Source organism: Trichechus manatus, unplaced genomic scaffold (assembly GCF_000243295.1).
Source record: "Trichechus manatus latirostris isolate Lorelei unplaced genomic scaffold, TriManLat1.0 scaffold00134, whole genome shotgun sequence".
Taxonomy (NCBI): domain Eukaryota; kingdom Metazoa; phylum Chordata; class Mammalia; order Sirenia; family Trichechidae; genus Trichechus; species Trichechus manatus.
The window spans coordinates 5,084,495-5,106,954 of record NW_004444070.1 but is presented as its reverse complement, the minus strand read 5'-3'; the positions used below and the strand labels follow the sequence as shown (position 1 = coordinate 5,106,954).

Genomic DNA, 22,460 nt, shown 5'->3' with positions numbered 1-22,460 from the left:
AAAATACCCACCGTGTATTACAATGCTACAAATGGACTGAAAAAAAAAAATTAAAAGCACAATAGAAAGGTGTTAAGTGCACATAATTAAAAATGAATGAATCATGATGAGTTCATTGACAAAACTTGAAAAATATGTTCTTGATAATTTACCCATGTTAATATCAAATAACAATGCTTATGTTGATGTATAAGGGGCAAAATTATACACGTGAATCCACAGCTTCAACATTGGACCCCTGACTCCCTGGAGAAATCAGATTCAAGTTTTGCAGTCTTCCCAGGCCTGCTTGCTTCCCATGCTCTGGGATAGGTAAATTCCTCCATCTGTGTTGTTGTTGGCAGAAAGAAGAGGCCCATGGAGCCACATAAAGAATGCAGGTGTGTGCTCTGGAGGCTGGAGCCTGTTCTGCCTTCAGTGCAGATGCCCTCGGGGTGGAGCATGGCCCCGAGCCTGGGAGGAGGCCAGAGACCTGTCACTCCCTGCTTCCTCAACGCTTTCCTCCCCATCCCTCTTCCATTTCAGGTCTCAGGTGTGATGCAGGGAGAACTAGGCCAGTCCAGGCAGCTGGGGACCTAGGGTGCCCATCTTGCACATCTGTAAATCCCAGGGAAGGATTTCAACTTCTCAGACTTGTGTGTGGACCAAACATCTGCTTCCAAACTCCCGTGTTCTTCTTTTGCTCGCATCCCTCTTCCTGAAGTGGCATTTTGAGCTCAGAGATGACATTCCCTTCGACTTCCAGAAGATGGAGCAAAGAAATGGTGAGTTGTGTGGAGAACTGGATTATCCTTACCGTAAGTGGGCGAGGCTGGATATGAATTGCTGGGGGAGCAGCTGTGTGCTGCGGGACCGTGGTTCCTCAATGAAGAAAGAAGGTGGCAGAGGAGGCCAAGGGACTGAGCCCTAGGAGGCACCCTGAGGTGCTCCACTGTTACTGGGCCCTTCCTCTGTACACATGTGGCTTTTCAGGATTTGGATGCCTGGGGTCACCTTCCTTATGTGACTCTCAGAGCTGGCACCGTGGGGTGTTAACGCCCCCACCCTGGGCCTCGGTGCTCTGTTGAATGACAGAGTCTCCTGACCAGAGCCTGAAGAAGGAGCAGCTCTGGCTGTGGAGGGTGAGCCCCTCCCTCCAGAGCCATCCTGGTCCCATGTTTTTTAACAATTGTCTTGACTTTGCCCAGGCACTGGAGCATTTGGGTCTTGAAAGGGTTAAAAGCTGCATGACTTTCCTCTACTCAGAAGCATAAAGTTGCTCAGCATTTCACTCAGAATAAAAGCCAGATTCTTTTCAGTTGCCGGAAAGTTCCCCAGAACTTGATAGGCCCACTGACCCCAGTCACCTCTCTGGATTCCTCTACAGTTTCTCTCTCCTGCATCTCATTCTTCTCTAGTCACGCTGGCCTTTGGCGCTTCCTAAAACATACAAGACACCTTCCCATCTTCTGACCTGTTGTCCGGCTCTGTCCTCTTTCTAGAACAATGTGTTCTCACTGATTCCTTGGATAATTCCTTCACATCCTTTAAGTCTTTGCTCAGGTGTTTCTTTTCAATGAAAACTGAACAGTGAACACTCTGAACAGTGTCAATAGTGCTGCTGCTTGCATTGTCAGCCGTGCCAATACTCTGGATCTTGCTCCAGATTTCATTTTTCCACTGGACACATGACCTTTACATTTATAGATGACATAAGTCTGTATTGTGGATTGCTGAGTCTCCAGCTCTTACGTTAGGGAGAGCTTTGATTTTTTCAGTTATATATCCCAATTACAGGAAGATTGTCTTACATATTTCAGCTTATCTGATTTTCTGTTTTTTCATTTTTGTTTTCTAATAAATAGATTTTCTTTTTTAGAGCAGTTTTAGGTTTACAGAAGAATTGAGTGGAAAGTACAGTTTCCATAGTAGACCCCTATTCTTGTCCCCCTACTTCAGTTTTTTCTACTATTACATCTTGTATTGTTGTTGTTAGGTGCCGTCAAGTTGGTTCCAACTCATAGAGAACCTGTGTACAACAGAAGGAAACACTGCCCAGTCCTCAGCCATCCTCAGAATCGTTGTTATGCTTGAACCCATTGTTGCAGCCACAGTGTCAATCCATCTTGTTGAGGGTCTTCCTCTTTCTCGCTGACCCTGTACTTTACCAAGCACTATGTACTTCCCCAGGAACTGATACCTCCTGATAACATGTCCTTCTAAGGAGCATTCTGGCTGTTATTTCTTCCAAAATAGATTTGTTCGTTCTTTTGGCAGTCCATGGTATATTCAATAGTCTTTGCCAACACCATTATTCAAAGGCATCAATTCTTCGTCGGTCTTCTGTATTCATTTTCCAGCTTTCGCATGCATACGAGGCAATAGAGAACACCATGCTTGGGTCAGGCGCAGCTTAGTCTTCAAGGTGACATCTTTGCTTTTTAACACTTGAAAGAGGTCTTTTGCAGCAGATTTGCCCAGTGCAATGAGTTGTTTGATTTCTTGACTGCTGCTTCTGTGGTGTTGATTGTGGATTAAGTAAAATGAAATCCTTGACAACTTCAATCTTGTATTAATGCGCTAAACTTGTTACAGTTGATCAATCAGTGTTATATTTTAATTGACAAAAATCTATAGTTTACATTAGGGTATATTTTTTGTGTTACGCCTTTTATAGTATTTGACAAATGCATAATGTCACGCATCCACCACTGTTATATCATACAGAATAGTTTTGCTTTCCTAAAAATCCCTGTGCTCCGCTTATTTATCCCTTCCTCTTCTCCCTGAAACTTGGCAACTGCTAGTCTTTTTACTGTTATATACTTTTCCCTTTCCAGAGTGTTATAAAGTGGAAATCTTATGTAGCTTTTTTTAGAGTGGCATCTTTTACTTAGCAATATCCACTTAAGGTTCTGCCATATCTTTATATGACTTTTGATAACTCATTTCTTTTTATTGCTGATTAATGTTTCAGTGTATGCATGCAGCACATTTTGCTTATCCATTCACCTATTGAAAGGCCTCTTGGTTGTCTCCAATTTTTGGCAGTTATGAATAAAGCCGTGAGAAATATTTATGTGCAGATTTTTGCATAGGCATAGGTTATCAACTAATTTGGCTAAATATCAAGGAGTACGATTGCGAGATCATATGGTAAGAGTATGTTCAGTTTTGTAAGAAACTGCTAAACTAGGTGTACCATTTTGCATTCCCATCAGCAATGACTTGAGAGTTCCTGTTGCTCCACATCCTGGTGTTTTCATTTGAGTGCAGGTTTTTGTTTTTAATTTTAAGGGAGTTGAATTTATCCATTTTATTCCGTCATGGATCGTGCTTTTAGTGTTATATCTAAAAATTCATTGCCAGACCCTGCATCTCCTAGGCTTTCGCCTATGTTGTTTTCTTGGAACTTTATAGTTTTTCACTGATACTTAGGTTTTTGATCCATTTTGAGTTAATGTTTGTAAAAGGTTTAAGAACTCTCTAGGTTTCCTTTTCTTTGTTAATGAGTGTGTAGGTTTTCCAGCACCATTTATTGAAAAGGTTATCCTTTCCCCATTGAATTGCCTTAAGTTCTTACTCAAAGATCAGATGACTCTACTTCTGCCTGAGTATTTCCAGGCTCTCTCTTCTCTTCCATTGATCTCTTTGTTCTTTTGCCAATATCACACTCTGTTGATTACTGTAGCTTCAGAGTTAGTCTTGAAGTTGTGCAGTGTCAGTCTTCCAACTTTGTTCTTCTTCAGTATGGTGGTGGCGTTTCTGAGCCTTTGCTCTTTTCATGGAGTTGTTAGAAAACGTTTGTTAATTTCTACAAAATGACTTGCTAGGATTTTGATTGGGATTGCATCGAATGTGTAGATCACTTTGGGAAGAGCTTGCATCTTAACCGTATTGGATTTTCCCATGCATGGAATAGCTCTCCTTTTATTTAGACGTTTGAATTCTTTCATCAGAGTTTTATAGTTTTCTTTATAAAGCTCTTTTGCATTTGTTGTTTTATATTTATAGTGTTTAATTTTAGTTGTTGTTACTAACGTAAATGCTATTGTGTTTTTGATTTCAAATTGAGAATGTGTTTACTGGCATATAGGATATCAGTTGACTTTTGTATATTAGCCTTTTATCCTGCAACTTTGGTATGATCCATTATTAGTTTTGTGAGTGTTTTTCTTGATTATTTGGGATTTCCTACATAGATAATAATTTCATCTGCAAAGAGAGAGAGTCTTTAAAAGCTGTATACTTTTCTTGTTTTATTGCATTTCCTAGGACTTCCAGTACAGTGTCAAATAGGAGTGGTGAGTGGGAACATCCTTGCCTTGTTCCTGATCTTAGCAGGAAAGCATCTGGTTTGTTGCCAATAATTATGATATTAACTCTCGGTTTTTTTGTAGGTATTCTTTACCAAGTTGAGGGCATTTGTTTCTTTTCCTAGGTTGCAGAGCACTTTTATTCTCAGTGGGTGTTTGATTTTGTAAAGTGCTTTCTCTGCATCTATTGATGTTCTTGTTTAGCCTGTTGTGAAGGATCACATCAGTTGATGTTTTGGTGTTGAACTAGTCTTACCCACCTACAATAAATCCCACGTGGTCATGGTGTGTAATTCTTGTTAGACATTGTTTGATTCAATTACCTAATTTGTTGGGGGTTTTGCATCTATGTTCATGAGAGATACTGGTCTGTAGTTTTTCTTTCTTTTAATACTGTAATATCTTTGTTTTGGCATTTGAATTACACTGTTGTTTGGTGCCGCCAAGTCAGTTTTAACTCATAACGATCCTATGTACAACAGAACGATGATACTGGGTGATGCTGGCCTCATAAAAGTTCGAAGTATTTGCTCTGCTTCTGTTTTCTGGAAGAGAGAGAATTTAGTATACTTTCTTGATTAAATGATTGGTAGAATGCATCAGAGAACCTATCTGAGCCTGGTGCTTTCTCTTTTGGGATGTTTTTCCTTATTGATTCAATTATTTAATACCTATAGCTTTGTTGAAATGATCTTCTTGTGTACATTTTGTTAAATTGTTTCTTACAAGGGATTGGTCCCTTTAATCTAGCTTATCAAGTTTATGAGCATAGAGTTGTTCATAATATTCTTTTCCTATCCTTTTAATGTCTGTGGGATCAGTAATGATGGCCCCTCTTCCATTTCTGATATTAGTCATTTGTGTCTTCTCTCTTAACAGTTTATTTTTTCCCAAATAGCCAGTTGTTGATTTTGGTGACTTTCTCTGTTGATTTCCTGTTTTCATTTTTGTTGATTTCTTCTCTCATTTTTATTATTTCTGTTCTTCTGCTTACTTTGGATTTAATTGGCTTTTCTTTTTCTTGTTTCCTAAGACGGAGTCCTAGGTTACTGATTTTAGATCTGTCTTTTCTAATCCGTGCATTTAGTGCTGTAAATTTCCCTTTCAGTATGGCTTTCTCTGCATCCAAGAAATTTTGGTAAGATGCATTTTCAATTTCACTTAATTCTTTAAAAGTAATTTGTAATGTGTCTAGGGACTTCTTTGTCCCATGTGTTATTTAAAAGTGTGTTGTTTAATCTCTATGTATGTTGGGATTTTCCAGCTTTCTTTCATTGATTTCCAGTGTAATTCCGTTGTGGTCTGAGCACATACTTTGTGTGATTTCTAATCTTTTAAATTTGTTAAGTTGATCAGATTTTCAACATCACTTTGTGATAGTTTCGGCAGGTAGTGTGTTTCTAGAAATTTATCCATTTCCTGTAGGTTATCAAATTTGTTGGAGTATAATTTTTCATAATACTCTGTTGTGATCCTTTTTCAGTTGGGTCTGTTGTGATGTCCCCTATTTCATTTCTTATTTGGGTTATTTTCGTCTTCCCGTGTTTTTCTTTTGTCAGTCTGGCCAGTGGTTTGTTGATTTTGTTGATTCTTTCTGTTGTTTATCTGTTCTCTATTTCATTTATTTCTGCTCTGATCTTTATTATTTCCTTTCTTCTGGTGACTGTGGGCTTTTTTCGCTGTTCTCTATTTGTTTGAATTGTGTAGTTAACGTTTTATTTTTGTCCCTTTCTTCTTTTTTGATGTGTGCATCTATTCCTATAAATTGTCTTCTGAGGACTGCCTTTGCTGTGTCCCAAAGGTTTTGGTATGATGTGTTTTCATTCTCGTTTGATTCTAGGAATTTTTTGATTCCATTTCTGATTTCTTCTATTACCCAGTGATGTGTAAGCAGGGTATTATTCAATTTCCATGTAATTGATTTTTTTCCTTATTCTTTCTGTTGTTAATTTCTACCTTGATGTTTTTGTGGTCAGAGAAGATGCTTTGTATTATCTCATCGTTTTGGATCTTATTGAGGATTGCTCTGTGGCCTAAGATATGGTCTATTGTGGAGAACGTTCCATGTGCATTGGAAAAGACTGTATACTTTGTGACTGTAGGTTAGAGTGTTCTATATATGTCTATGAAGTCAAGTTGGCTGATTGTGCCCTTTAGGCCTTCTGTATCTTTGTTGAGTTTCTTTTTTAGATGTTCTGTTCTTTACCAAGAGTGGTGTGTTGAAATCTCCTACTATTATTGTGAAACTGTCATTTTCTGTTTGTTTTACCTACTTTGGAGCCCTGTCATTGGGTGCGTAGATGTTTATTATGGTTATGTCTTCATGATGGATCGTCCACTTAATCATTATATAGTGTTCTTTGTCTTTTATAGTGGATTTTGTTTTAAATTCTATTTTATCTGAGTTTAGTATATCTACTCCTGCTCTTTTTTCATAGTTGTTTGCTTGATATGTTTTTTCCAATCTTTGATTTTTAATAAATTTACATCTTTCTTTCTAAGATGTGTCTCTCATAGATAGCATATTGATGGATCCTGTTTTTTTATCCATTCTGTCACTCTCCGTCTTTTTATGGGTGAATTTAGGCTATTTACATTCAGTGTAATTAGTGATAGGTGTGAGTTTATTGCTGTCACTTTGTAGTGCTTTTCTATGTTGTGCGTTTTCTTTGTTCCTCTTACTATCCTGTGCTGATTTCCTTTTGTTTGTAGATTTTTTTGAATTTCTTTTGTTTTTTGTAGGTTTTGTTTTTACTGAGACTTTATGTTTTCCCTCTTTATTTTGATGTGTAGGTTTGTTAACTTTCTTTGTGGTTACCATGGGATTTACCCTTATCTTTTAAGTTTGAAGCAGTCTATTATTACTTGGTATTGCCTTACCTTTCTCTCCATTAGAAGGTTCTATACCTACACCGTTCTCTCTTTTTTTTTTATTGTACTTCAGGTGAAGGTTTACAGAACAAATACTTTCTCATTAAACAGTAATACACATACTGTTTTATGACATTGGTTAACAACCCCATGATATGTCAACTCTCTCCCTTCTCGACCTTTTTTGTTTTTTTGGTGAAAATATTCATAGCCAAAGAGACACCATTTCAAAAATTTCTTCAAGCACAGTTCAATGACATCGACTATGCTTTTCCAATTGTGCCGCTATTCTCACTTTAGATGAACTTTTACAGAACAAAATAGTTTCTCATTAAACAGTTAGTATACATGTTGCCCTATGACAGCGGTTAACAACTTCACTACACATCACCACTGTCTTTACTCAACCTTGGGTTCCCTATCACCAGCTTTCCTGTACCCTTCTGCCTTCTAGCCCTTGTCCCTGGACTGCTGTGCCTCATTAGTCCTGTTTTGTTTTATGGGGCTGTCCCATTCCCAGCTGACAGGTGAAGCTCAGAAGTGACTTCACCACTGAGCTAAAGGGTGTCCGGGGGCCATACTCTCGGGGTTTCTTCAGTCTCCTTTAGGCCAGTAAATCTGGTCTTTTTTGTGTGTGTTAGAATTTTGTTCTACATCCTTCTCCAGCTCTGTCTAGAATCCTCTGTTGTGATCCCAGTCAGAGCTGTCAGTTGTGGTAGCCGGGCACCATCTAGCTGTACTGGACTCAGTCTGGTGCAGGCCTTGGCAGCTGTGGTTCATAGTCCTTTGGAGTAATCTTTTCCTTGTATCCTGTTCTCTTCATTTTCCCTTGTTCCTGAAGGGATGAGACCAGTGGAGTATCTTAGATGGCTGCTAACAGGATTTTAAAACCCCAGACGCTACTCACCAAGGTAGAATGTAGAACATTGTCTTTCTAAACTGTGTTCTGCCAATTGAGCTAGATGTTCCCTGAGACCATGGTCCCCACAGCCCTCTGTTCAGTCCCTCAGGGAGTTTGGATGTGTCTGTGAAGCTTCCATGACCTTTCCTTGCACAAGTTGTGCTGGTTTCCCCAGTATTGTGTACTGTCTCACCCTTCACCAAAGATACCACTTATCTGTTACCTATTCAATATTTCCCCCCCACACCTCCAATCCCAGGTAACCAACAAAGATTGTTACTTTTTGTGTGTAAACTTTCTCATGGGTTTTTACAATAGTGGCCTCAGACAATATTTGTCCTTTTGTGATCGACTTATTTCACTCAGCATAATGTTCTCCAGTTTCATCCATGTTATGAGATGCTTCACAGATTCATCATTGTTCTTTATCGTTGGATAACACTCCATTGTGTGTATGTACCATAGTTTATCCATTCATCTGTTGATGGGCATTTAGGTTGTTTCCGTCTTTTTGCTATCGTGAACAATGCTGCCATGAACATAGGTGTGTATGTCTATTCAAGTGACGACTCTTATTTCTCTAGGATATATTCCTAGGAGTGGGATTGCTGGATTGTTTGGTATTTCTATTTCTAGCTTTCTAAGGAAGCACCATATCGTATTCCAAAATGGTTGTATTGTTTTGCATTTCCACCAGCACTGCATAAGAGTTCCGATCTCCCCACAGCCCCTCCAACATTTGTGATTTCCAGGGTTTTTGATTCATGCCAGTAATGCCGGGGTGAGATAGTATCTCATTGTGGTTTTAATTTCCATTTCTCTAATGGCTACTGACTGTGAGCATTTCCTTGTGTCTGTTGGCAGCTTGAATATCGTCTTTGATGAAGTGTCTGTTCATTTTCTTTGCCCATTTTTTAATAGGATTATTTGTCTTTTTGTTGTAGAGATGTTGGATTTTCTTGTAGATTATGGAGATTAGACCTTTGTCTGACTTGTACTGTCCAAAAATTTTTTCCTAGTCTGTAGGTTTTCTTTTTTCTCTTGGTGAAGTCTTTTGAAGAGCATAGGTGTTTGGTTTTTAGAAGATTCCAGTTATCTAGCTTATCTTCTGGGGTTTCTGTGTTGATGGTTATGGTTTGTATCCTGTTAATGCCGTGTATTAGGGCCTGTAGTGTTGGTCCTATTTTTTCTTCTATGAACTTTATAGTTTTTGGCTTTATATTTAGGTCTTTGATCCGTTTTGAATTATTTTTTGTATACGGCTTGAGGTATGTTTTCCCTCTTTTCTTGTGATGATGTTGTCATTTACAGGTTAATTACTCTGATTCCCTGTTGCATTTCTTTTGGTTTTGTATAGTCTTTGAGAGTTCATTTCCTAGATTAGTATCTGGCTAGTATGATCCTGTGTTCCAGATTCAGCCTGTAAGCTGATGTTGTTTTTTCTCAGATTGAAGGACTCCCTTTAGTAATTCCTGTAAGTTTGGTTTGGTTTTTACATAGTCCCTTAATTTTTATCTGGAAATGACCTAATTTCACCATTGTATCTGCACGACAGTTTTGCAGAATATATTTTTCTTGGCTGGCAATTTTTTTCTTTCAAGATCTTATATATGTCATTCCATTGCCTTCTTGCCTGCCTGGTTTCTGCCGAATAATCTGAGCTTAGTTTTATTGTTTCTCCTCTGTATGTGACTTTTTGTTTTTTTTTGAGCAGTTCTCAGCATTCTTTGTCTTTGGTTTTGGCAAATGTGATTATGATATGCCTCGGTGATTTTCTTTTGGAGTCTTTCCTATATGGGGTTCATTGAGCTTCTAAGATGGCCAGCTTTTCATCTTTCATGGTATTGGGGAAGTTTTCTGTCAGCAGTTTTTTGGTGATGTTCTCTGTGTTTTCTGTTTTCTCCCCCTGTTCTGGAACTCTGATCACTCGCAGATTTTTGCTTTTGATTGTATCTCACATAATTCTCAGGGTCTCTCCCCTTTTCCTGGTTCTTTTTTCTGATTTTTTTCTCAAGCAGAATTGTATCCAAGTGTTTCTCTTCAGTTTCGCTAATCCTGTCTTCCACTGTTTCAGACCTGCTCCTCACCCCCTCTATGACACTTCATTTCTGAAATCCTGTTTATGTTTTGCATTTCTAATTGTTGTTTTTGTATGATTTCTAGTTGTGAATTTATTTTGGCATTTTGTTCTTGCATTATTTTCCTGAATTTTTCCATTTTTTTGTCTGTATTTTCTATGAATTTGTCTATTTTTCATCATTTTTGTCTGCTTTTTCTTCAACTCTTGGATTGCTGTGAATATTACAGATTTGAATTCCCTAACAGATAGGTCTAGTTTCTTTTTTTCTACTGGAAAGTCATCTGGTGTTTACAACTACTGGAAACATCCTGTTCTGTTTTTGTAAATGTTTTAATATTGTCTGTTGTTTTTGGGGCATTCAGTAGTTATTTTCCTCGTTTATTGATTGTAAATTTGGTTTGTCCTTTTTTATTTGGCTACATCAGAGCAGGTGGGCTGTGTGTTCTTTGTTGTTTGCTTGTCTTTGGGCACGATACTTTTCACCTCCAATTGGCAGTGTCAGTCGCTCAGATATGGTATGGCAGGGCAGTTGTAGCTGAAGAGGAGTTGCTGGGATGGGTTGTTTGTGGCAGTACGGCCACCATGGCGGGCCGTTAATCAGTGCAGGGCAGGTTCCAGTATGCCATGCCTGTGCTGCTTGGTGGTGTGATGTTCAGCGCACGGTGAAGGTAGGCAGGATGGAGGGGGGAGACTGATGTGTGGAGCTAAGATGGGTATGGGGGAGAGGAGAGAGGATTGGGAGCTGAAAACATACAAAGAAAAAAGAGTGGTAGGGGAGCTTGCAGTTGGAGTGGAGAGATGAGAGACTATAAAATGGAGAAAAACAAAAGGAAAGGAATAAGTGAATAAATAAGAATAAGAAAGAAAACCAAAGCTCCCAGGGATCCCTCCAGTGTGGCTGCGAGATCTGAGGAAGTTGCTTCCAGGCTGTGAAGTACAGCCTGGCTAAAAGGGGTAGAGGTGTCACTCAGCACCAGGTATTCAGGGGACAGGAAAAGAAGGAAAGTATAGGGAGACAATAAACTGAGTAATGAAGAAAGACAAAAAAGGAAGAAGAGGGAGAAGAAAGCAAAACAAACAAATAAAAAGAACAAGAAAACTCCCAAAGAAAAATTAAAAAAAAAAGCCAAAAATAAAACAAGAAAAAAGAAGTCCCCTCGGGGATCTCTCTGCACATCTGGGCAAACTGAGGGGGTAGGTCCCAAGCCATGCAGTACTGCCCGGCTAGAACAGGCTGCCAGTTTGAGAAAAGAGAAAAGAAACAATTCAAAAGGAACAAAACCCCAAGGATCCTACTAGTTTGGCAGCATGGGCCGGGAAGCCATTTCACATTCAAGTGACATTTTGCAGCCTTTCAGGAAGAAGCAGAGATGGCTCACGGAACCAGGTATTTGAGGGAAAGGAGGAGGAGGTGGTGAGAGGTAAGAGAAATCTAAAGAAGGGGAAAAACGCAATCGCAGCCAACAAATGGCACTTAGGGAGCTGGCCAGCGTGGGCGGATGGAATCCAAGCGACACCGGGGAGAAGGTGGTGCTTCCCGGCTAAGAGACTGGCCGCAGGAAGCAGAGCAGGCAGAGTGGGGATGAAGAAGGGTGGGGGTGGGAAAGCATATATTCTGTCAGCCTCACTTTTTGTTTTTGTACACATGAATTACATGGTACCTTACTGATCCAGAATATGTGGGATATTTTAGGACTCAGTGATCATTGAAGATGTGGCCGTGCTTTTTAGCCAGGAAGAGTGGGCTTTGCTGGATATTGCTCAGAGGAAACTGTACAGAGATGTTATGATGGAAACTTTCAGAAACCTTGCTTCAGTAGGTAAGAATGACAGTTTTTTTATTTTAGTCAACAAAAGTATTTTGCTCAACAACTTTGCTCCAGTATTTGGGCTGAGGAATGGAAATAAATTGTTAAAGAAAACAAGCCTGGTCCCTTACTCTGTGGAGTTCACATATCCTGTCTTTCTCATGAAGTTAAAGCTCTTAGTATTAAAGTGAGATTTCGTTTATCTTGTGATTAAAAGCCCTAAGGCTTCTTAAGTGTTGTAAGTGTAAGCATTGGCTTCAGGGATCACTTTGGGGCACTGAGAGATTTATGGTTTGCGATCTTGTACAGAGTTTAACGTATTTATTGTAAGTTTGATGTGATTACTTGAACACAAATAAACTCATACCTGTCCTTCGGAAACCCTGAAGAGCAAAGTATTGGCTGAGTGTCGAGGAATTGTTCATTGCTCTTCACTGTCTTCCTCACAATGTGCATTTCTCCATGAGAACCATGTGAGCTATACACATTTGTTTTCCCAGAGAACTTAGGAAAACTGAGGACAGTGGAGATGGGACTCATGCAGAGCCAATGAGTTGGGAAGCACCAGGAAAGCCAGAATTTTTGGATGGACCAGCCCTGAATGGAGGGAATTACATTTGAATCAGTTAGGAAAAGTCTGTTTTCAGTTGAGGACACAACTTCACAGATACCTGAGCTTACTTTTCTGGCTTTAGCAATCCCCTCACACCTGAGGTCATGGAGACCCTTTTTCTCTTTTAATGTTATATGTGTATTATGCCCAACATCTTCTTTCTTAGTTCTCCTAATTATACCTATTCATGTCACCGTCACTCTATCCTCGTGGAAGTCTTTCCTAGTGATTTGCCTTTTAACCATTGCCAAAGTGCTGAAATGTTGAAATGAAGGTAAATCTTTTTTTGTTCACAGCAACCTTTTTTCCCTACTAATTTCTTTCCTTTTTGTTTCATACTGTGAACCTCATATTGAATTATTGGGTCAGTGTCTCAAAACTTTATTGATGGAGAAAAGTTATCCAGCGAACATATAATGATGCGACTCACGAAGGATAATACCTGGTCCTCCGTGTTAGGAAACATCTTCAAATCACATGGCAGTAAAAATGAGCCTAAAATCCAGGGGAAACTTTTGAGGTGAGTGTCATTTATAGAAAAGAAAGGAGTGCCTCAGGAGAAAGTCTCACATTAAAATACACACACACACACACACACACACACACACACACACACACACACACACATACATATATATACATGTATTTGTACAGTGTTGTTAGTGATAGGTTAATATCCATACTCCTTCAAGGGAGATTAGTACGAATTTTAAATTTAGACACCCACCACTAATGCAAAAAATGAAGAAATTGAAGGTTTTTACCAACTTTTGCAGTCTGAAGTTGATCACATATGCAGTTAGGATGCATTGCTAATTACTGATGATTGGAATGCACAAGTTGGAAACGAAGAGGAATTGGTCGTTTGAAAATAGGGTCTTGGTGATAGAAACAACACTGGAGATTGCATAATAAAATTTTGCCGGATCAACGGCATGCATTGCAAATAATTTTTTTCAGCAATATGAAGGACGGTGGTACAAGTGAACCTTGTCAGGTGGAATCCACAGGAATCAGACCAGCTACGTTTTTGGAGTCATTGGAGAAGCTCAATATAAATAGTTGCAGCAAGGCCGTGGGCTAACTGCGTAACAGACCAATTGCTCACATGCAAGTTCAAGTTGAAGCTGAAGAGAAAAATTCCACAAGAGCCAAAATACGACCTTGAGTATATTGCAGCTGAATTTAGTGGCCATCTTAAGAATAGATTTGATGCATTCAACACTAATTACCGAAGACCAGACAAGTTGTGAGATGACATCAAGGATATTATACATGAAGAAAGCAAGAGGTCATTAAAAAGACAGGAAAGAAAAAAAAAGACCAAAGTGGATGTTGGAAAAAACTCCAAAAGTTGCTCTTGAATGCAGAGTAGCTAAGTGAATGGAAGAAATGATGAGAGAGTCGAACAGATTTCAAAAGGTGACTCTAGAAGCTGAAGTAAAGAACTTTAATAAAATATGTGAAGACCCGGAGTTAGAAAACCAAAAGGGAAGAGCACACTTGACATTTCTCAAGCTGAAATAACTGAAGAAAAAATTTAAGCGTCGAGTTACAATATTGACAGATTCTATGGGCAAAATATTTTAGGACACAGGAAATATCAAAAGCAGATGGAAGGAATACTTTAGAGTCACTGTGCCAGAAAAAACTGGTCGGTGTTCAACCATTTCAGGAGGTAGCAATGTTGAAGAACTGAAGTTACTGAAAGAAAAGGTCCAAGCTGCACTGAAGGCATTGGCGAAAAACAAAGCTCCAGGAATTGACGGAATATCAAATGAGGTATTTCAACAAAAGGATACATTGCTGAAAGTGTTCACTCGTCTGTGCTATGGAATTTGGAAGACAGCTACCTAACAAACTGGAAGAGATCCATATTTATGCATTTCCCAAGAAAGGTGATCTGACCAAATGCAGAAATTATTGAACAATGTCATTAATATTACACGCAAATAAAATTTTGTTGAAGATCATTCAAAAATGATTGCAGCAGAAAATCTACAGGGAACTTCCTGAAACTCAAGCTGGATTCAGAAAAGGATATGAAATTAGGGATATTATTGCTGATGTCAGATGGATCTTGGCTGAAAGCAGAGAATACGTGAAAGATATATACCTGTGTTTTCTGACTATGCAAAGGCATTCTGCTGTGTGGACCGTAACAAATTATGGATAACATTGCAAAAAGATGGGAATTCCAAAATAATTGTGCTCGTGAGAAACCTGCACATAGACCAAGAGGCAGTTGTTGGAACAGAACAATGGGCTACTGCATGGTTTCAAATCATATGTGTGGCAGGGTTGTATACTTTCACCATACTTATTCAACTCATGCTGACAATATCCCACAATCCAAGAAGCTGGACTATATGAAGAACGTGGCATCATGATAGGAGGAAGACTCATTAACAACCTGTGATATGCCAATGGCACAACCTTCCTAGCTGAAAGGCAAGAGGACTGGAAGCAACAAATGATGAAGATCAAAGACTAGCCTCAGTATGGATTACACCTCAACATAAAAACAAAAGTGTGCACAAATGAACTGATAAGTAATACTGTGATAAACAGAGAAAAGATTGAAGTTGTCAAGGATTTCATTTTACATTGATCCACAGTCAATGCCCATGGAAGAAGCAGACAAGAAATGAAATGACATATAGCTTTGGGCAAATGTGCTGCAGAAGACCTCTTTAAAATGTTAAAAAACAAAGATGTCACTTTGAGAACTAAGGTGCCCCTGACCCAAGCCTTGATGTTACAATGTTTCATTTTCATGCAAAATCCAGACAGTGAATAATGAAGACCAGATAAGAATTGATGTCTTTCAATTATGGTGTTGGCAAAGAATATTGAATATACCATTGGTTGCCAAAAGAACAAATCTATATTGAAAGAAGTACAGCCAAAATGTTCTTTAGAAAATAGGATGGTGAGACTTCATCTCACATGCTTTGGATATGTTATAAGAAGGGACCAGTTCCTAAAAAGGACACTATGTTTGGTAAAGAGGGTCAGTGAAATAGAGGAAGACCCTCAACAAAATGGATTGACACTGGTTGTAACAATGGGTTCAAGCATAACTTGTGAGGATGGTGCAGGACCAGGCAATGTTTAGTTTTGTTGTATATGGGGTTGCTATGAGTCGGAACATACTCAACAGCACCTAACAACAACGTGCATAAATCAGGGCTTCCAACTGGTTCGTCACAGTTCGGTAATTGTCAACGTTAAGAATGGCAGCCTATGCAAATTGCATAGTAACCAAATCTGTTGCCTCTCAGATTTCACCTCCAGTAGGAAACAATCAACGGCTCCCCACTCCAAGATGTCAACCTACCACAGCACTTTGTACGTGTGTTGCCCTCTATGTCACACCAGTAATCCAGTCTTTGGCATTAGGCCCCTGAAACTTTTGGGATCCGTAGGGGAGTTTGGATTATTGGCAGAACTATGGCAAGTGGCACCCATTATTAGCAGTGTAGTCAGCTGACATCTTCAAACGGGGCATTACTGTTTGTTTCCTACCTGGGTCAAAATCCGATGGGCATCAGATTTGGTTGCTGTGAACACGTATGCTGCCCTTATTTACATTGACGATTGCTGAAATGTTTTCACCCGGTTCAAAATCCTGATTTATACCAATATATATGTATGTATATGTATATGCTTATGACTACATATAAATCTGTAAAATTGCGTTCAGAGAATTTTCACAATACATTTTCATAAATGTGGGTCAGATGTTCAGTAATTTAAACATATGTCATTTGGACACAGTTATGAAAAAGCCTTGTATTTTAGAGAAACAGTAATTATACTGTTTCTGCTAGATGATTTAACTTACAAAACTTCAGACCAGTCAGGGCAAAAACCATGGAGATTCACTGCACTTGTTAATGGTGAAATGGGAACAAATTTATTTCCAACATCATCTTGCATGTATTTTACAGAAGTGTTACAGTGGAGAACCTCTGTGAAAGTAATGACGGTAATCAGTATCTGACGAGCTTCAGCCAGATTCCAAATCTTACTGGGCTAAAAAAAAATCTTGCAGCAGTAAATGCTTTTGAATGCTGTGAGTGTGGAAAAACCTTCATGGATCTCTCGTCACATAACCATCATACTGGATCTCACACTGGATGCAACACCTGTCAATGTAAGGAATGTGGAGAAGCCTGCAGTTGTCCCTCTCAGCTAACCACTCCTATGAGAACTCTTAATGGAAAGAATCCCCAGAACTGTAAGGTATGTGGAAAGGTCTTCATTTGTATTTCAAACCTTAAGAATCCTGTGACGACACTCACAGGTGAGAAATACTATAAATGTAACGAATGTGGGAAAGATTTCTTTAGTTTTTCGTCCTTTTGGACACATGAGAGAGGTCATAAATGTGAATGTAAAGAACGTTGTAAAACCGATAGTCTTTCATGCCTCATTTTACATAAATTTCTTAACACAGATAAGCCTTATGTATGCAAGGAATGTGGGAAAGCTTTTAGGTGTTCCTCAAACCTCACTAAACATACAGTAACTCACAGTGGAGAGAGGGCTTATGAATGCAAGGAATGTGGAAAAGACTTTAGACATGCTTCATCCCTCACTACACATATACGAACTCACAGTGGAGAGAAGCCTTATGTATGTAGGGAATGTGGAAAAGCCTTTAGTTGTTCCTCACATCTCACTTCACACATTAAAACTCACAGTGGAGAGAGACCGTATGAATGTAAGGAATGTGGAAAAGCCTTTAGTCAGTCCTCATCCCTCACCAAGCATATAAGAACTCACAGTGGAGAGAAACCTTATGAATGTAAGGAATGTGGGAAAGCCTTCAGTTGTTCCTCAGTCCTCACTACACATAAAAGAACTCACAGTGGAGAGAGACCCTATGAATGTAAGGAGTGTGGAAAAGCCTTTAGGTGTTCCTCAGACCTCACTACACATAAAAGAACGCACAGTGGAGAGAGGCCTTATGAATGTAAGGAATGTGGAAAAACCTTTAGTCAGTCATCACACCTCACTACACATATTAAGACTCATAATGGTCAGAGGCCTTATGAATGTCAGGAATGTGGGAAAGCCTTTAGTTGGCCCTCAGACCTCACTACACACGTAAGAACTCACAGTGGAGTGAGGCCTTATGAATGTAAGGAATGTGGGAAGGCGTTTAGTCAGGCCTCATCTCTCACTACACATTTAAGAACTCACAGTGGAGTTAGGCCTTATAACTGTAAGGAATGTGGGAAAGCCTTTAGTCAGGCCTCATCCCTCACTACACATATGAGGACTCACAGTGGAGTGAGGCCTTACAGTTGTAAGGAATGTGGGAAATCCTTTAGGTGTTCTTCACACCTCAGCAATCATACAAGAACTCACAGTGGAGAGAGGCCTTATGAATGTAAAGAATGTGGGAAAGCTTTTAGTGATTTCTCTGCCTTCACTAAACATATAAGAATTCACAGTGGAGAGAAACCTTATGAATGTAAGGAATGTGGGAAAACCTTTAGTCAAGCCTCCAACCTCACTTCACATACAAGAACTCACAGTGGAGCAAGGCCTTATAAATGCAAGGAATGTGGGAAAGCTTTTAGTGATTCTTCATCCCTCACTTCACATATGCGAACTCACAGTGGAGAGAGGCCTTATGAATGTAAGGAATGCGGGAAAACCTTTAGTCGTTCCTCACACCTCATTTCACATAGAAGAATTCACAGTGGAGAGAGGCCTTATGAATGCAAGCGATGTGGGAAAGCTTTTAGTCAGGCCTCAGCCCTCACTACACATATAAGAACTCACAGTGGAGAGAGGCCTTATGAATGTAAGCAGTGTGGGAAAGCATTTAGTCAGGCTTCAGCTCTCACTACACATAAAAGAACTCACAGTGGAGAGACTACTCTGTAAAAAGTAAGATGTTTTCATGCTTATGACAAATTTCCAAAAGACTAGGATTAAAGAACATAGTTTCTCAGTGAGTAAAAAAGCAATAGTGTCTCGAATGTTTCATTAGAGTTACTTTTTGCTTTTGGGAGAAATGACAGTTTCATTGTAATGCAGGACTATCCTCTTCATTATTGATTTTCTCAGTTGAAGCTAAATTTTATGTTTCTGTAAATCTTTGGCTATTACAAATAAGTTTGCAGGGACTAACCAGGAGAAAATGTGATTTTGCATTTTTAATGTTTTTATTAATGTTGTTTTGTATGTAATTAAATACGCTCATCTTATATTTGGTTTATGAGTGTTTGTTTTCATATTTAAATGTTTCCTTCCATTCTTCCCTGTTGTTAAAGTTCTCTTTTACCCTTAATAATTAGTAAGTTTCTCTTAGGGCGATACTTTGACACTGCAAATATTCTGTTTGCCATTATATTTTGAATGACTAATCTTAGTATCCGTGATAATTATTACTTGTGATTATTATTCCTGTGGTGTTCACCAAATTTTATTTTTTGTTCTAATTATTTCTTTCATGTTAATCTGAATTTTGAAAGAAATAGCTCTCCTTTTTCTCCCCTTTTCTTATTTCATTGTAACAGTATAAGAGTCCTCAGATTACGAATAAGTTCCATTCCTAAGTGTGTTTTTAAGTCAAATTGTTATGTAAGTTGGAACTGTTAGGTATGGTTCATATGTAATATCAGCTACACGCTTAGTGTATAGTATATGGTCTACTTTTCTATGCATAAAAAGCATTAAAGAAACACTTCCAGATGCACGAAAACATCTATAACATAATAATATATTAATAGTAACATTTTGATGCACTTCGCAAAGTAGCACCTGTTTGTTATTAGGAGCTTTTGCCACTTCACTGGATTCCTTCTTGATACGCCCTGCTCACTCCCAAATTATGTAGGACAATAGAGCGCCTGCGTTGGCAATCTGCGTGTGAAACTCACCATGGGTGAAGTGACTGGAATGAGAGGGACACACGGAGCATGGATTCTTCCCCTGCAAGGCATGCATGATGTCGTGAGAGGCACTGGTCTTTGCACAGCTCCAACGAGTGAGAGCGAGCTGATACCATGCTGCGAAATAGGCAAGGGATGCAGAGCTTGAGTTCCTGCCAGAAGTTTGTCCTAATTTGTAATAGGCTTTATGGGAGTTGGTCCATAACTACTGGTTGTGCATAAGTCTGACATTTGCAACCTGGGGACTGCCTGTGTAGGCTAATTCATATTACTTTTTTTTCTTGCTCAAATTACCCCAGAGTTGGTTATTAGGAGCTCCCTTAGGAGGTTTGTGTATTTATTTGACATGTACCTATTGCTACTTGTACGTTACTTTCTGCTAGTGTTCAGAGCTCATCTGTTCTTTTTCCTGCCTGTGTCCTGGAATCAGACTTTTCTCCAAGAAACCCCATTTCCTTTTATTGGAGAATGATATTTAGAAACAAAGATCTGGCATTAGGTATTAGCTTATTGTTACTGGGGTCTCAAAGTGGGAAGAGCATGGAAATATTTGTGAGTATACAAGTATACATCGCTTAACTAGTATTTCAGAAAAAACAAAATAACAAATGCTGGGAAGGATGTAGGGAGATTGGAACTCTCATACACTTCTGGTAGGAATGTAAAATGGTGCAACTCCTGTGGAAAACAGTATGGTGCTTTCTCAAAAAGCTAGGAATAGAAATACCATGTTATCTAGCAATGGCACTCCTAGGAATACATCTTAGAGAAATTAAAGGCATGACACGAATAGACACATGTACACCCATGTTCATTGCAGCACTATTTACGATAGTAAAAAGATGGAAAAAGCTTTACTGACTATCAATGGATGAATGGATAAACTGGTATATACACACAATGAAATACTACGCAACATTAAAGAATAACAGCGAATCTGCAAAACATCTCATGGACCTGGAGGTGATGGACCTGGAGGACAGTATGCTGAGTGAAATGTCAATCACAAAAGAACAAATAGTGTATGAGACCACTATTATAAAAAGCTAAGAAAAGGTTTTCACACAGATATAAACATTGTATAATGTTTTCTGGGGTTGGGGGGAAGGAGGGACCACTAACTAGATACTAGACATGCACTAACTTTGGTGAAGGAAAGATAATATACAGTAAAGTCAGCACAACATATTCAAGGTAAAGGAAGACACTGAAATGTATGCAAGAATAAAAGGCAACAACAGCAAATGTTAATACATATGCAGTCTTGCAACAACTGTAATAGTGAACCATAATGTTTGAGTAGATACTAGATGTGTAAGCTGAACAGGGGTAGGGGATCATATGGAAGTACATCCACGTACATGTATATATATACATGCTGCAAATATACCTATTATGCAGTAGAGCATATAGGGGACACGGTTGTGAAAATTTAGCTGTAACAATATACCTCCTGGGACTGAGATACTGGGCTTGAGGGCTAGTGACCATAGTCTTGGGGGACATCTAGGCCAATTGGTATGTCATAATTTATATAGACAATATTTTACATCCTACTTTGATGAGTAGAGACGGGGGTTTTAAAAGCTTGTGAGTGACAGTCTAAGATACAATTGGTGTCTTTCCTTCCAGAGCAAAGAAGAGTGAGGAAAACAAAAACTCATGGAAACAATTAGTCCAGAGGACTAATGGATCACATTAACCACTCCCTCCACTAGACTGAGACTAGAACTACTACATGTTGCTTGGCTACCATTTCCAATCACTCTGGGACCACAATAGTAGGTCATGGACAGAGTGGGAGAGAAATGTAGAACAAAACTCGTAAGAGCAGAGTTACTGTTAAGAGTGGTGGAACCCCCAAGACTATGACCGTTAGATACCCTTCAAATTTGGAACTGAAATTATTCCAAGATTGAGAAAGTTCCCCGTTCTCTCTCTTGACCCCAACCATCCACCCCAGAGAAATTCTTGTCATCGTTTTGTGTGTTTGAAATATTCTATGCATGTGTAAACACAAATGACTTTTTCTGCACAAATACTAGATTACCATACATAAATCATGACCATGTTGTAGCCATACGATAGATAGGTGTATAAAATGAATAGTAACACCAGTGAGGAATGTACACCTTGGAACAATCAACTGTACGTGACCTAAAGAGCAGCATTTGTCCAAAAGTAAAGTTCAGAAGGAAGGTGGGAGCAGGAATGCTGGGCAAATGGACACAGGGATCCCAGGGAGGAAGGAGGGAGAGTGCTGACATTCAGGGGTTTGCAGCCAGTGTCATGAAACAAGCTGTGTATAAATTATAGAATGGGAAATTTATTTGCTCATTTACCTAAACAGTAAAATGTTAAAAAAAAAATCAAGCATAGTAAGATTTCATCTTATGTACTTTGGACATGTTATCAGGAAGGATCAGTTCCTGGAGAAAGACATCATGCTTGGTAAAGTAGAGGGTCAGCAAAAAAGAGGAAAACCCTCAGTGTGATGGATTGAAACAGTGGCTGTAATAATGGACTCGAACAGCAATGATTGTGAGGATGGCACAGGACCAGGCAGTGTTTTTTGTTTTTTTGTATGTGCAGTCACTATGAGTCAGAACCAACTTGATGGCACCAGACAACAAAAATTTCTGGTGCTCTCCCACCACTGCCTACACCTGCACTGATACATCTACCTTGTGTCCCTCTCTAGAGGTGCACACTCTGTTCTGTCCCTCTGTCCGTAAAGTCACCCAGGCTAGTCTGCACCATGTTACTCTGGCTGGATTTTCCTAACATTCACGGGACTCAAATCTATGCTGTTTCTGTGCTCCTTCTCTCAGGTCTGCCTAGTCCCAGTATACACTTTGCCCACCTTCTCTCTCCTTCCCTGCCTGTCTCAGAATGAGTCCTGTATATTGCTCCTGCGCTGGGCTTTTTGGTACTTATGAATAAAGCTGCTGCCTCCTGTGGCCATCTTAAAATGTCCA

General features: G+C 39.2%; 1 protein-coding gene across 1 annotated transcript; it reads left to right on the top strand.

The window, feature by feature from the left end:
* The first annotated feature begins 411 nt into the window (after positions 1-411).
* On the top strand, positions 412-20,149 carry LOC101355726 (zinc finger protein 345-like). The gene is made up of 4 exons (XM_023739447.1): positions 412-764; positions 11,841-11,967; positions 12,938-13,088; positions 16,522-20,149. Exons 1-4 carry the CDS (start codon positions 723-725, stop codon positions 18,470-18,472), a joined length of 2,271 nt encoding a protein of 756 aa, XP_023595215.1. The 5' UTR covers positions 412-722; the 3' UTR covers positions 18,473-20,149.
* Positions 20,150-22,460: the final 2,311 nt, after the last annotated feature.